At 28.5% G+C, this 15788-nt stretch overlaps 1 protein-coding gene across 1 annotated transcript; it reads right to left on the minus strand.

Moving 5' to 3' along the window:
• Window positions 1-3042: 3042 nt before the first annotated feature.
• On the minus strand, window positions 3043-9292 carry LOC107166560 (proton-coupled amino acid transporter 2-like). Its single transcript, XM_015515284.2, has 8 exons — window positions 9283-9292; window positions 8970-9091; window positions 8629-8713; window positions 6834-7109; window positions 6186-6346; window positions 5691-5914; window positions 3873-4132; window positions 3043-3307 (listed from the first exon to the last, which is right to left on the minus strand). Exons 3-7 carry the CDS (start codon window positions 8707-8709, stop codon window positions 3879-3881), a joined length of 996 nt encoding a protein of 331 aa, XP_015370770.2. The 5' UTR covers window positions 8710-8713; window positions 8970-9091; window positions 9283-9292; the 3' UTR covers window positions 3043-3307; window positions 3873-3878.
• Window positions 9293-15788: the final 6496 nt, after the last annotated feature.

The following is a 15788-nucleotide window of genomic DNA, read 5'->3' on the forward strand; positions in this document are numbered from 1 at the left end:
CACAAAGGTATCATTCAATTTCTTTTATCATTTATTTGTCGTTTAACTGATATTTAATACAAATGTACCGATGCCGTTCCTCTGCTAATGCTAAACTGCAACCTCATTTACTCGTATTCCTCTTATTCCGGTTTTTTTTTTTTTTTTAATTTCAATAATACTTACTAAGTCGTCTAAATGCAAATAACGTTAATTGTTCTGATAGTAAAACAATAACCTAGTCCCCTGAAGTTTTTTTTTGTCACATTCTGCCAGCTCAAAACTTAAATTTGATACAGACATTTTCGGGGTACGATTAACTGCAAACCTCCCTAGAATAGTCTTTCAACCATCAGGTTAATCGCATATTAGTGCGCTAATGAACCCTACAAAATAATAGTGAAAATAAATGTAACTAAAGTGACATAAGTGTACATATATAATATATATAGTATAGTACCTATAAAATACAGACCCGAGAATACGTATTAATGTTTTAAAGTGTTAATTCGTTCTGGTTTTCGTTTTGGTAAATGTACCCAAACACATTTTGACCTATATCATAATATACCAAATCCTTTGTCATATATAATTTCATACTCAACTGACTTTTTATTTTTTAATTACTTATTACCACATAGGCTGCTTTAAGTAAGCAACAAAACATTAGCAGATCTTTTGTCATAACTCAGGCAGTAACAACTTTGTGAATAACCATAGATTCCGTCAATACAATCGCGTTAAGATCGTTTGAGCCAACTCTTACCTTTTGTATTTAAAAATGTATATTGGATCCTAGGCCTTGTACTGAACTTATAATAATTATTAGGTATTTGGTATTGAAAACAACATCGAAATGACATTATTGTCTTGGGGTTTTACTATTTAATAGTTATTGGCACAGCTGCTGTAATGCTACTTAATTGATAATAATGGAAAGCGTCATGACATTAAGTAAATAAAGTGATTCAATTAAAATTATTTTTTTTTAATATTCTTAAAATAGTCCTAAGTACGTTCAAATGGGAAAAAAAGTATTTTCGTGAGAACGGTATATAGATCGGGTAATTTCCTCGTCCAAACTGTACACGACCTTCGAAAATGTTCATTCAAATGGTAACCAGTATGTATATAAAAATGCAGTACGGATTTAAGGTCAATTTTCCCAATTGGACTACGCCCAGCATCGATTCTACCAGTATATACTACTTATACATTTTTACCTATGGCCACCCTGGTTATTTTGTTACTTTATTTATAAATCAAAATAAATTTAAATTTTCAAAATATTTATTTTTAGACATGTGCATATGAAATAGTATACCTAACTGTTAATTTTATTCACATAACCTACAGCTAAGAAGGAAATACCAAATTCAAATTTTATAAATAATATCCTAATGGGATAATCCAATATATTTATAGGTACATAAAAATATAGCATAACTAAAATAATTATTAATTACATATTGTAAATAATATAGTTTAAAAAGTAATATACTACCAATACTAACTTATAATCTAGGTATTAAATAACATATCGATTACCACATCTAGGATATAAAATAAAAATGTAATACACCATAGTATTATAACATAAAAATAATTATACGTGTATAATTGTATAGTTGTTTTTTTTTCAAAATGTTGTAAATAGTTCAGTAGTTTTAGTTAAAATCATATAAAATATTATTTTCCTTACGCATTGATGCCAAGTTAATGAAGTGTAAATGATTCTTATTTTTTAATTTATAATCTTTTATAAAATCTTTTATTATTATTATTTTGATTAATATATATTTTTTTTCTTTTATAAACTAACAAAAAAATAATGCTTATTTAATATTGTAAATATCATACTTATATGAATCAAAACGAATAAAATGTTGCGCATAAGTTAAATACTTTTTGAAATAATCTATAAAATTTAACACTACACGGCCAATTGACAGCTTATAAACATTAAAAATCATGTAAAATAACAATATCATCACAATCACTATAGTTGAATGTTCCAAAACGTACAAGTTCAAGTGCTATTATATACATACCACGATCATTAATTCATAAAATAAAAATTCCAGTTTCATCATACTCGAGAATCCGTGTACCTTTTCTAAATAAAAAAATTATAAAACGTCTTTTTCCCATACCTATTCAAGTTAAATAAATCGATCGCATGCGCGTTCAATTATGAAATGTATGGGTTGGCAATAAGTAATAACTAATTGGAGTAAATATAAACAATATCAAGTTGGAAATAGCTACCAACAAACAATAAACAGTAATAATGTATTCTTTATAGTGATAGTGAACGTTCAATTTGGAATGAGTGTCATATGATATAGTGATATTTTACACAGCCGAAATGTGCTTGAAAAATAATTATACACATATTCACAATATTATAAAACTGTGCTAACTGGTCGGTCGGTCAAAATTATTACGTGTCTGTAAAAATATACCTATAACATGATATCATAACTACAGGATATCAGCGTGTTTCAAGTATATTGCTCGTGTAGCGCGCAAAAAAAAATAAAAACACAAAAAAGAAAATCATTATTTTTGCCAGTCAAGACTTACTTAAAACCATAAGTTATACATTATATATTAATAAATTATATATTAGGTATATACGAGTACATATTATGTATTATAAAATCATGAAAAACCGATAAAATTATACATTGAACTACTAAACTTTCCAACTTGCAATAACTATTACAATCGGACGTATATTATTGTACCGACGTAGTTATTATAATACCTATCTATATGGACTTAAAGAATACCACTGCGAGGTCGTGCCAGAAAGTTCAACATTGAAATTTTAGTATACTACACTATTGACTATTGTTAAAACATTTACAAACATAATGCTATTCGTACTATGTAAAATTGTCTCAGCATTCCGGTACGACTAAAATGCGGGATACGATAATCAGTTCCGTTCAAAACGAGATTCAAGTTTTCCTTCTAACACAAAATAATGTGGTTTCATGAAACACTATAATCTAATCTAGCTGCAATTTCAAAATAACTTTCAAGACACTATGGACATTAATTTATGAGAACATTTGATATTTATATTATTTAAAGATCTTTACATGTTTTATCGTTACAATAAATAGCTTTCTTCTGTCAATTTAATGAAAAAAAAAAAAATAATAATAATAGCATTTAAGGTGCTCTAATACACGGCCTATGTAGACCAGACCGTGCGTGATCCCCAAGGATATGTTTAACGTCGTCCTTAGTTTTTCGATGCTCGCGCCGTTCGGTACATCCAACCTAATGGCCACGTATAACTATCGCAGAGGTGCAACTGAAAAATAATAAACAGACACTATAATAGTTATCATATACATATTACGCTTAAGAGGATGTGATATTCGCATGTGTTGTCTCCGTCTTACAAGTGCGTAACATGGACATTTTTACATTTAGCAGAACTGCAGAACACTTCTAGATCTGTAAGGTAGTTTAAAATTTAGAGTGAATTGATCTTTTATAAAAATTAAAGGTAACATTATTATCGAGTGCTTTTCATAGGCTTTTTATTATATTTTAATTTTAAAGTGAGGTATTTTAAAATTGTAAATTTTTGTATATCTTTAAATACACCTACCTCACTTTAAAATTAAAATATAATAAAAAGCACTCGATAATAATGTTACCTTTAATTTTTATAAAAAATCAATTCACTCTAAATTTTAAACTAACAGATCTTCACGTGCTGAATGTAAAATTTTCTATGTACGCACTTGTAAGACGGAGACAACACACGCGGGTATCACGTCCTCTTAATAACTCAAATTATAACTTATATATATATATTATTGCGAATTATTATTTAGGTATACAATATGTTAGGTATCAATTTATTATACCCGTTTTCAGTCGCCACCGTGAATTATACGAATTACGAGCGCGGACGTACCGCACGCGAACACCGTCAAACCCAAAAGGACGAAACAGACGTCCTTGGCAATCACATACGGCCTGTTCGACATACCGTGCAGGGCATGTGTCACGCACAATTCGACGATGTACGGGTAGATCAACATGTTGCACGTGTTACCCAGGTATCCGATGAGCCCCATGATCACCTGGAATCCGCTGGTGGCCGGTGACGCGACTGCGATGGTAACTGTTGATAAATCAGTGCCCGTTGATATAGTTGGTGTGATGACGTCGTATTATATTATAGTAATTTATAAATATGATACACAGTATTATAATAAAAGACATAATGTGTTTATGTGCTAGACCTTGGAAAGTCAATTTGGGTAAAATTGATGTACAGGGTATCCCGCGAGGATTTAGCCATTGCGATATCTCACGAAACAATGGAGATATCAAAATTATTCGTCTGGTTTTATAATAAGATTCACAGGGATAAGAACTACAATTATTTCATTTTTTAATTTATTTTAATGTTTTTGAAAAAAGTGTAAAAGATATTTTTTTTATTTTATTATTTCGAAAAAAAAATTAAAGATAGACGTTTTGTAGAATTTATTTTTTTGATAATATTGACGTTTCAAAATTTTATTTTCATTAATTTCCTGATTTTTAATAATTTTTCAAGTTTTGAAGAAATAAAATATGATTATAACTATTAGGAACGCGGAAAGTATTCTGCTGACCGTATGGGAATGCGCGTGGAGCGGCGGGTCACATGTTTGATAACATTACGGTGTTAAATAACTCGAAATTTTTCTCGAAACTAAAAAATAATTAACGATCGGGAAATTAATGGAAATAAAATTTTGAAGAATCGCGGAAAAAATGCCCACAGAAAAAAAATCCACGGAAAAAAAGCCCATGGAAAAAAACACAGAAATTATATATAATAAGAAATTATCAAGAAAAAAATGTACCTATGATGATGTATACCTACGTTTAATTAAAAAAATATGAACTTACAATAATAAAAAAATAATAAATTTGGTTAAATTTGACCTTGTTTAATTATTGCTTATAATTGATATAAGAAATTTAATTTCTTACTCTTCATTCATTCTAACCCACTTTCCCACAGCAAATATCTACATCAAAAAGAAATCGTTATTTTTACAAAGAAATTTGATATATTATACTATTTTGTTTCTAGTTCTATTGGAACATTAAAATTTAAAATGATTAGATCTATCGATTTGATTAATTCGATTATGATGCACGATCTTCTCGAAAGAATCCGGTTGCCTTTATTATTGCATAATAGTTTGTGTGTGTGGTGTGTCCAACTAATGTGATCAACACTTATCGACTAATTAATGACAGCATTTCTGGTGATCGTGATTTCCCAGTCAATATATTTTAAGTTTATAATACAAAATAATTTTTTAAACATGCTCACCTCTGTTTTTCCATTAATAGTGCATTTATCCAAATTCTAACTTTTAAAATTTTTAAGTATAGCCCAGTATATAGGTACCTAAAAATCGTATTTTAAAATTCCTGATTTTTTTATAATAGGTGCTTGGGAAGTGTCCTGTGTGGTGATACAAACATCTATTTTTTCAAACGTGGACCCCCTCTCCCACCATTTTCTCGGCGAATTATTTAATGGATGATTTTTTTTTAAATGTCGATCTATCAATTTAGAATGTATGCATACAAATGAGTTGTTAATGCTTAAAAAATCACACATTATCATAATATGACATTTATATATATATTATGCATAAATATGAAGGTCTTACCTAAAACCGAACACAACGTGAATAATATTTTGGTGAAGGCAGTCAATCCCGCAATCATTGACGGCGAGTAATACACAGTAGACGGTGGTTGACTCTTTTTAGTATCGCTTTTCACTGTCGCCAGCTTTATAGACGATACCCACAATAATGTGGACTCTATATTAAATTCTCGGTGAAACAACGTGACGTTCACGGCCACACACGACTTGACGATTGTCTGGCACCTATTTACAGGAATAAGTATATTTTTATGATAATCGCCTATAAATGACAACAATATATGAATAACCATTTGTAAGATTTTTGAATTTTATAAAGTGTGTTGTTATTACTAAAACGTATTTTTGCCCATTTAAAATATTATGCATTGATTACGTATCTCCCACTTTATCATAATAATTTTTTCAATTTTATCAACTTCATTAATATTCTCGATATTATGCCGGAAGCTCGTTTATTATATAATATATTATACGCCAATCCAATTTTTGTTACCTGATAGTCGGCATGATTACCGGTTCATCTTGTTGATCTAAATAACCACACAGGCCAATAGCTATGTACATGTTTGTTATTACAACCATTGAAATGTTCAAAAGGTTAAATGGCCTGATGAAATCATCCTGTTTGTTCAACCTGCCTTCGATTTTAAACACCTAAACCAATTTGAATAACACTTATTCCCATTCAACAAATGATATATGTATATATAAGCATCAAATTTCTTTGATAGTTAATAATTAATACATTTATAAATATACATATAATAATAATGATATATGTGTATAATATAAATCTATTTAATAATTAATCAACATTATATGTATTATAGTATATTTTAACATTTTTATGTACCTACTTTTTTTTTAAATATATTTTTTAGGAAATCATTATCTTAAAATTTTAATTTTAAAAGAATTAAATTAAATTATAAATTACAACAAATAAATAAAGTAATGGTAACTGACAAATGTTTGTAATACCATTTAATATTTTTGACTGACATCATGCTTGTATAGAATATCAGCTGACTTCTGTGAAATATATATATATGAAAAACTCTACCATTTCCTCAAAATTTTCAATACAAAATAATATTAAATATAATAAGTAAATGTTTAATGATAATATATACATATCTACCTGAAATACAGGTATAAATGTGAACAAAAGTATTCCAAAGAATTGGAAAATGTCCGTCAAATTTCCACATAACAGCCTCTGGCAGCCGATATCCATGTCTGACGTGAACATACTGTAGAAGATGAAACTCAGCAAAACGGTACATGCGATATTGCTGAGGACGTGCAACGATGTCTTAAATTCACCGTATGGCAATAACAAAAACACCATGCACACAACATCGAATCCCAGAGAAACATTAAAAAAATTCATCGAAAATCCCAAATCGGTGATCAGCTGCAGTAGACAAAGAGGTGATGTGCCCGATTATTTTGGTTTTTCGTAGCATTTATGTGATACAAAGTATAATATTTTGTAATATACTATAACAGTAATAGTGATTAAAAATGTTTACTTAAGTTTCGTAGCTTATTTTTATTATTTTTAAAAATGTTAATATTTATTTTGAATTTGAGACGTAATAATAATATTTATTGATTTTCAACTAAAATACAGTATTTTTGTCTTACGTTTAAACAAGTATCAATTATTATCTGGTTATGTGTCCGTTACATTCTGTATATGTTATCAATTTATCTTAAATGAAATAAAAATGTCATAAAGCTAGCTTATGTTAAAACCGATTGATTTTATAGGTCAGTCATAGGCGTAAATTTGGCTTGCTAGAAGGGGGGGCTAACGCTAAGATTATAATTTATAATTTATAACATTAGAAATTTATAACAAGGCTATACTATTTTTTAGGGGGGCTAAGCTCCCCCTAAGCCCCCCCCCCCCCAATTTACGCCTATGTTATAGGTATTCACATTATATTGGCTAATTGGTTCAGTGAATATCTAACACTAAGGCAAACAATTTCAAAGTATATGCACTTACTTAAAAAATTTTAATAATTCTTATGATTGAAAAGTTATTATCATTATTATTGACTATGGCCAAATTAAACAATATTTACAGGGTTGAATTAAATAATTAGATAACCTTCAGCAAACAATAATACACGATACATTATAAACAGTGTTGGAAATAGATAACTACAAAATTATCTAGATAAGATAAGATAATTATAACAAATTATTATATAGATAAAAATATAGATAATTAATATTTTTTTAGACTAATTTCGTATTTATACTGCTAGGTGTTTAGTATTCTTATATTGTTGGATTTATATCAATATAATGATACAACGGCATAATATTTATAACAACTATGGATTGTGCCTTTTATTTTAATCACAACATTTATATCAACGCCTCAATCCAAAATGCCAAAATATTCATACGCATATAACAACTAAGAAAAAAATAATATCTCAAGAAAAAGTTGGTTTTAAATAAACCATGTTTTGGCCTATATATTTTCGTTCACCAGTTTCAAAAGTGTGCTGTCATTTAATCTATTATAAAACTTTAAGGTAAAATTGCTATTGAAGACTTTACGTCTTTTATTGATATAATTATTATTAACACACGCGGGTACGATGGCCTCTTAATTATTCAACCTAATAATCGAGACTTGATACTCTATATTAGATAACTAGATAAGCATTGTATGCGAGACAATCAAAAATGTGTCAAGATGACAAGTGACAAGTCAATGTACCAATGAACAGCACTGTCTTGCTTATCACGTCAAAGTTTAAAATTGATATTATGTTACCTTTAATAGATAATGACTAACGTTCCCGGACATTATATTGTTATCATCTGACTAGCCATTTGCAATAATATCTGAATTTACAGCATTTATGGTAGATAACAACTTATAAACACATAATATTACGTATAGGTACCTCGTGAAGTGTCGACGACACAAATTTCGTGTACAGACAGCTTTTCCCAAAATTCAACGTCAGGTTCGTGGCGATAAACATAAACCTTTCAGTGTACAGACAAAATAATGGACATCAGGTATAAACAACTGGACCGTTCGTAAAAATTCTATATCTATATAATATAATAATAATATTTTTATAAATGGCTCGTCCGTTATCGCCTATTGGTGTGACATTTTACATGTTTGTATTATACAGTGTTAATCAATGCACAAATCACTTTGAGTGTGTGAATAATAAAAATATCATTATTATATAATACATTATATTTTATAGTATAATATAATATTATTGTTTACTTAAAAAACGGTGAAAACCATCTGATTACTTTCGGGCCATGTGTCAAGCTGTACTCGATCAAATTCTGATACGAAACTGTCGGCAATCTGTGTATTTGACATAGTTTATACCTAAAATGGCACTATAAAAAACATTTAAAATCAGATGTATTGACTTTTGACGGAAAATCTATTACTCCTTACGATACCCCTCCCCACATACACACACACATACGGACATACGTCACATTTCATCACACAATATTATATGCAGTTTGTATTTTATGAATGCAATTTTCCATGGTAAATATTGTGAAAATATTTGTATGCTCACCAATGTGGTAAAGGAATAAGTAAACGTCAATCCGGCGATAACGCACAACACAAAGCCGATTATCACACCCACCTGCTTAAACGCGTGCGGTAGGCACAACAAACCGAGTCCGATGGAATGGCAAACGAAGTATGTAAACGATAAATATAACCTGTAAAAAATAAAAATACAATAAAAATAATTAAAAATTAAATAAATAATACATATTTTGAGAAAATAATACCAAATTCGCCTTTTTTACGACAATGTATACGTATAATGTCTCAATGCGATGTATGTAAATCAGTACCTGAGAATACCAAGATTTTTTTATTGGGTCAAACACCATCATTAAGTAAAAGGAAACAATTAAAAATACAAAACAATTTCTAACTTTGATTTTATTAAGTATAAATATATTATGATTAGTTTACCAACTCAATAATCATTAGTTTAAGATTGTAAAAAGCGTTATGATTATGGCCAGGAACATTACACTTTTAGTAACCTCTAACATAACAACTCCAGTTACCTAAGTCTTTGCATAAATGTTTACTTTTATAGAAGATAAAGCTGTTATGAGCCATTGTCATGCAAAATTCAGCGGAAATAATTTTCATTTTTATTATTCTTTTTTTTTATTTAATACCTAAGGTATTTATAGAATTTTACTCGTTTTGAGTAAGAATTGTTTTGCGTAATATGTGCTGCAGTGGTTACAATACGATATGATGCGGGGAGGACTTACGTCTCAGTAGATGGGTGGTTGATAGGTGGATCGTAGTTTAGATAATTATGCATCATTGGGCCAGACGAGGTTTGCGATAAGCATGATCGCCATTCCGATTCCAATGCTGAAGTCTGAGGTATGCTGACCAAACTGGACTCAAACGATGTTTCAGCACAACTGCTGCTCGTGTCCACGTCTCCATCGGACATTATTTTAAAAACGATCGAGTAAATTCTAATGTACTAACATGTATTTTAGAAAATCGATTTTAACGCGTGAAATGAATATAATATTAATAAAAAGTTTTACACGCATTTGGCACTTAGCGAGATATCTGCAACTGCATATAATGTGCTGATAATATTGTATGCAGAAACAATACAAAAACAAAACATCGTTGTCTCGACACCAATTAACCTAACCTAATTAGCATACGGAACATATTGAAGCCAGCTACTATAATAAGGTTTCCAGAGAATTTCGTCAAATTTGTTTCACATGAAAACTAAATACGTATGATAATTATTAATTAATGATGCCGTTTGAAACAATATATTTTTTACTTTATACATAATATCTTAATATTATTATAAAATATGTAACGTTAAAACAATATGTTATCTTGTAATCGATTTAAATATTCATTAGGTAATATTTAAATTTTAAAATAAAATTCATCATGTTTTTTTAAAACATAATATACCTACTGTATTACCTATATTATTTAATGTTTATGAATTATAGTAAGATTTCTTGAATATGAAATAAATTAATGTACCTACTAAACTACCATAAATATATGCAAAATAGGAATATTTCCATTTACACCGACAATTCCAGAATAATGTTTAAACAAATTTAATACAGTAGTTTATTGATGACAGAGTTTTTCAAAAATAAACAAAACAAGGAATTTCAAATAACAGATGAATAGATAATTACATACTATAGCCAAGCATTCTATACCTATATTATTATTATTGTGGAAAAAGTGTTTATATTGTCTCAAAATACTATATGCGTCCACGAGGACAAACAATGTAACAACGACGAAATGGATTTTTAACAACCACGGTAGATATCTGGGGCATGTAGTCCTTTGATATCGCTCCAATTCAGAATAACAGTTATATTATATCTCTTGCAAGACTCCGACAAATATGAAAATATTTCAAATGCCTTTAAACTTTAAACGTATTTGAAAACTTCTTTGAGAATATAATAAGGTTTTCGTAATTACTTAAGGAGATAAAAATACATTTTCATACAAAGACTTCAAAAATACGAATGGAATATTACAAAACAGTCATGTTGGACTGTTGGCTGAGAAAACACTAATAAAGAATAAATTAATATTTTATGGCTGCAACTTAAAGTGCTCAACAATAATTAAATTATATATTTTTAATATTCTAACATACCTTAATTATTGTTACAGATAATTTACATTTAGTAAAATATATAATTTCCATATAATCTAAAATAATTTAAATTAATACTTAAGTATAGGTATCGAAAATGTTTACATTTTATATTTTAAGCGGATCTGATGTATGATTAGTTTTACGATGGTTTTTAAATGTTGTAGTATGTCACTCATCACATTTTAAAGCAAAATAATGGACAGTAGGTACTCTTCAAAATATACAGGAAAAATGAAAATATTAATTCTAAAAAAAAAAACGAAAAAATGGGATTTTATAATAAAAATTATAATAAGTATTTATATAACTCAAAAAACTATAAATGTTGAGAAATAACATTTTACAAAATGTTTAGATATATGAGTATTTGTTCTACACAATTTATATAACTATCAAAATAATATTATGTTAAATATTTGTAAGTTATTTATTCAGATACCTATTTGATATTTTTTTTTTTTTTTTTTTTTTTTTTTTAGGGTTAAGGCTTCGACAACTGAGGTCATTAGCCTGGGTAACTGTAGGGGAAGGTACTGTAAGTTTCAACACGTGGGTTTTTGGCAGAATTTTGAATGGGCACTCGTAGGTTTCTGCCATGCCCGGTTGGGGGGCGGCGGCCTCTCTCACCAGACACCGCGAAATGCCCAAAGAGCGATGCCGCCCGTGACCGGAATTCGAACCGGCGACAGCGTGCGTCGCAACCGACGCCTTAGTCCACTCGGACACTCCGCCCCCGATTTTGATTTTAATTTCCATAAATGATAACATTTTTGTATGCATAAAAAGCTTTAAAATAATATAATATTACTTAAAAATATATTATGCTATACAATTAAATAAATTGCATATTACTTAATTTTTAATTAGTTCGAATAGTGACAACTTAGATATTTAAACGAAAAATAATGATTTAATAATTTAATTATTATTCAAAAATATTAAACAAAACTCAAAAGGACTTGAAACTACTCGCAATAAAGACGTAATTAGTTATAGTAAAATTGTCTACATACAATTAAATTTTCAACTTATTAAATGTACTGTACCTACTAAGTACTTTAGTGTCCTACAAACTAACAGACATAATAAAGTTAATGATAGATTTGACTGTATTCGAGGAGGGACTATCAGTTTTTTTCGCATGGGCAATTCAATAAGTTATAAAACAGAATTTTTCGGATTATTCAAGTGTCCGAACAATGTTACATTATTTGGCACGTAATTAGAATAAGAATAAACTGCACGTAACATACGTATTACAATTTGTATGCATATAATTGTAATACAGTATTTTAATTTAGTCCCTTTTTTCATATGCCTGTATGCAAAATAAAACCCAAAAATCAAGTACTTTCGAAGCAAACGTATAAATATAATTATAAATGTTAAATAGCCTGCAATACTAGATTTATCATGAATAACAAGTTATTCATGATAAATCAAAATTGAACGATAAGCTGCAAACATGCATAATACATCCACATTTTACAAAATTAATATTACTCTAAAAATAAATAAATAAAATATTTCGACTTTAGTCTGGGCAAGCTATTTATAACTAGCATAATTTTGACAAATCCATATCTAATATACATTTGCACATGTAATAGGTAGCTTGTTTTTTTTTTATATAGGTTTATTACACAATAAAATAAACGATTCAATATGAACACATAATATCAATTGACATTTTAGATTTTGAGTGGGTCGAGAAATGTATTTGTCTGCACGAATTTCGTTGGTGGTGAATATTCAATATTTACCCCGAATTCCAGGAAAAGCACAAGATAAAAGGTTCGGTTGATAGTCAAGTTTGTATCGTCTTGGGCCAAGTGTTTGGGAAAAACTTGCATTATATAAAAGTAAGAAAATAACAAAGAGAGGATTTTTTTTATTAAATCCTTTTGTAGTCTCGACCACTCTTATCTCAATTTATTTCTGTATACCTACCTACGTAAATTCAATACATCAATATTTGGCTTCCTTAGTACATTACCCACTACCCACTATTAAAAGATCCATATTCATTATACACAGTAATATGAAGTGGAAAACCAATTACTTGACGATATTTAAATGCATTATAATATTTGAACCATTGTACTCGTAGTTCTTCTGTTGTTTTTATTGTCATATTTAAATCTTTCACTATTTTATTATTGAGCTATATATATCATCATGTATTAATCTGCAATCGTTGGACTATAATAGTTGTAAACTAAAAGTTCTAAATAAAAAAAAAAAACAAAAAAATATTGAACCATTTTATACGAAGAAAATCGTGAACGTTTACCCATCAAAAACAAATCTATCATGTTATGCTAAATATTTTAATCTGAAAAATAAATAATCGGGGTACTTTGCTGTAATGTATCAACTACTTACATCCTTAAAAAAATGTAAAAGTCTAAAAATAAGTGTTAAGAATAATAACAAATTATCCATGATTTATACAAAATAGAAATATTGAAAAAACCTCTAAAAAAAAAAAATTAAGACCATAATATATATATATATATTGTTTATCCCAACCAAAAGTTTCCATAATTCACCATTAAAATCAACAGGTTGATTTCATTTAAATCTTTATAGTAACTCAAAATTTGTAATCTAAATTATATTACCCACATTATCCGTCTTAATTATTTATATAAGACTAGTTACTTCCCAATAAGTATCATTGTATTTTATTATATCCATACAGCTATATAAAATAAAACTGTACCTATCACTAACAGAACAATACGTCAATATTAATACACAATCTAAGATTTTTGCTGTAAATTTAGTTATGAAGAAATGTATCGATTAATACAGTTGCTTATAATATTTTATTATGTTAATTATTTAATTTTGCTATAGACAAAATTAAATTCATATGGAATAATTCAGACGATAAATTATCAGCTGTTGAATTTAGTTTTTACATATCTCGCATAATATGTCAACTTTCATACGGTATATGCGTGCAAAGAAAAATGTAACCAAGATTTTGGAGATAAAAATTAATAAATAATATTATACAACTTACCTACATCAATCTATTTCAGATAATATTAATTTTAATTGTCATATAATTTGAAAAAAAAATAAAATAGTATGTGCTGTATGATCAAAGATTTTTGACTTTTCTCCTCCCCCCCCCCCCCCCCGGACATATATTTCATATAAAAATGTATTTGTAAGCATTATTTGGGAGTGAGGCGAAGGGGACGTGGCTCGTGGAAGTAATTACGTCCTCCTAGTAATCGGTTTTGTTTTAAAAATGTACAACGAATATTGGTGCACTTACATAGTGTCAATAATGATATAAAATACATAAATTGTTGAATATAATATACAGTTTATATACACGTGACATGCCACAAGCTGCAGTACTTGTATATAGTTGTAATAGCGTCATGCTCTCTGTTTGTTTAATGACCGACACAGGCGGACAATGTCTTCAGGCACCCGATAGCTGAGTAGCTGTAACGTACCTATACTTGTTTAGGTTAGGTGTATATCTATGTCAGACGTTTTAAAATAACCACTGTATCCTGTAGTTTGTTGTACGTACTAAAGATAATATGCGTTAGAGCTTAAAAGTATATAGAGTATGCGAGGTGTTATGTAACACAAACAAGCCTATCTAAGCTTTTAGATTATGTGCGAGAAATCTAAACTGTATAAACGAGTTATTACAAGTATATTAAATTGTAATCAAATTAAAAGGTAATTTAAATTTATGTATATTTATTTTCAAATTCAATTTTAATCGAGATTAACATACATATTATTATTTGACGTCCATGTAATCCAAATCGAATTATCTCTATGCGTTATATTATAGTACATTATATTATTATTCTATTATATTTTATACATCATCAAAAAAAATATAATTTGTATATTACATTATGATATCAAACTCAATTCAACAAATGGCATACCTTTAAACCATATAGTACAATTTTATCAAACCTTTATAGTTTTGTAACATTATAGCCCATAATATGTATAGTGAATAAATACAAATGTGGTGTGCATGAAATCGTCATCATTTTTATTTCAACCACTATACCATTTGAATAGCACAGCTGCAGATTTATCAAGATCACTTTTTGCATGTACCTATATATCCTGTAGAGAGGTGCCACAGTGCGACTACTGGCACAATAAGGGTTCATTTTCAGAGGGGTTATGTAATATTATATAGAGCGTGACAGAAAAAACTGACGAATGACATATATTTTGTTATAATCAATTTTTTATTTTATTTATAAACACTTGCGATACCTATATTTATAGTATACGCACAATTTTGTTTTCATTTTTATTTCCTGAAACTGAAAATAAAAGTTTTAAAATTTGATTCACATTTTTTAGAATAA

The sequence above is a fragment of the Diuraphis noxia genome, unplaced genomic scaffold, assembly GCF_037042655.1.
Source record: "Diuraphis noxia isolate RWA-SAM2 unplaced genomic scaffold, SU_Dnox_SAM2 contig0002, whole genome shotgun sequence".
Lineage (NCBI taxonomy): Eukaryota > Metazoa > Arthropoda > Insecta > Hemiptera > Aphididae > Diuraphis > Diuraphis noxia.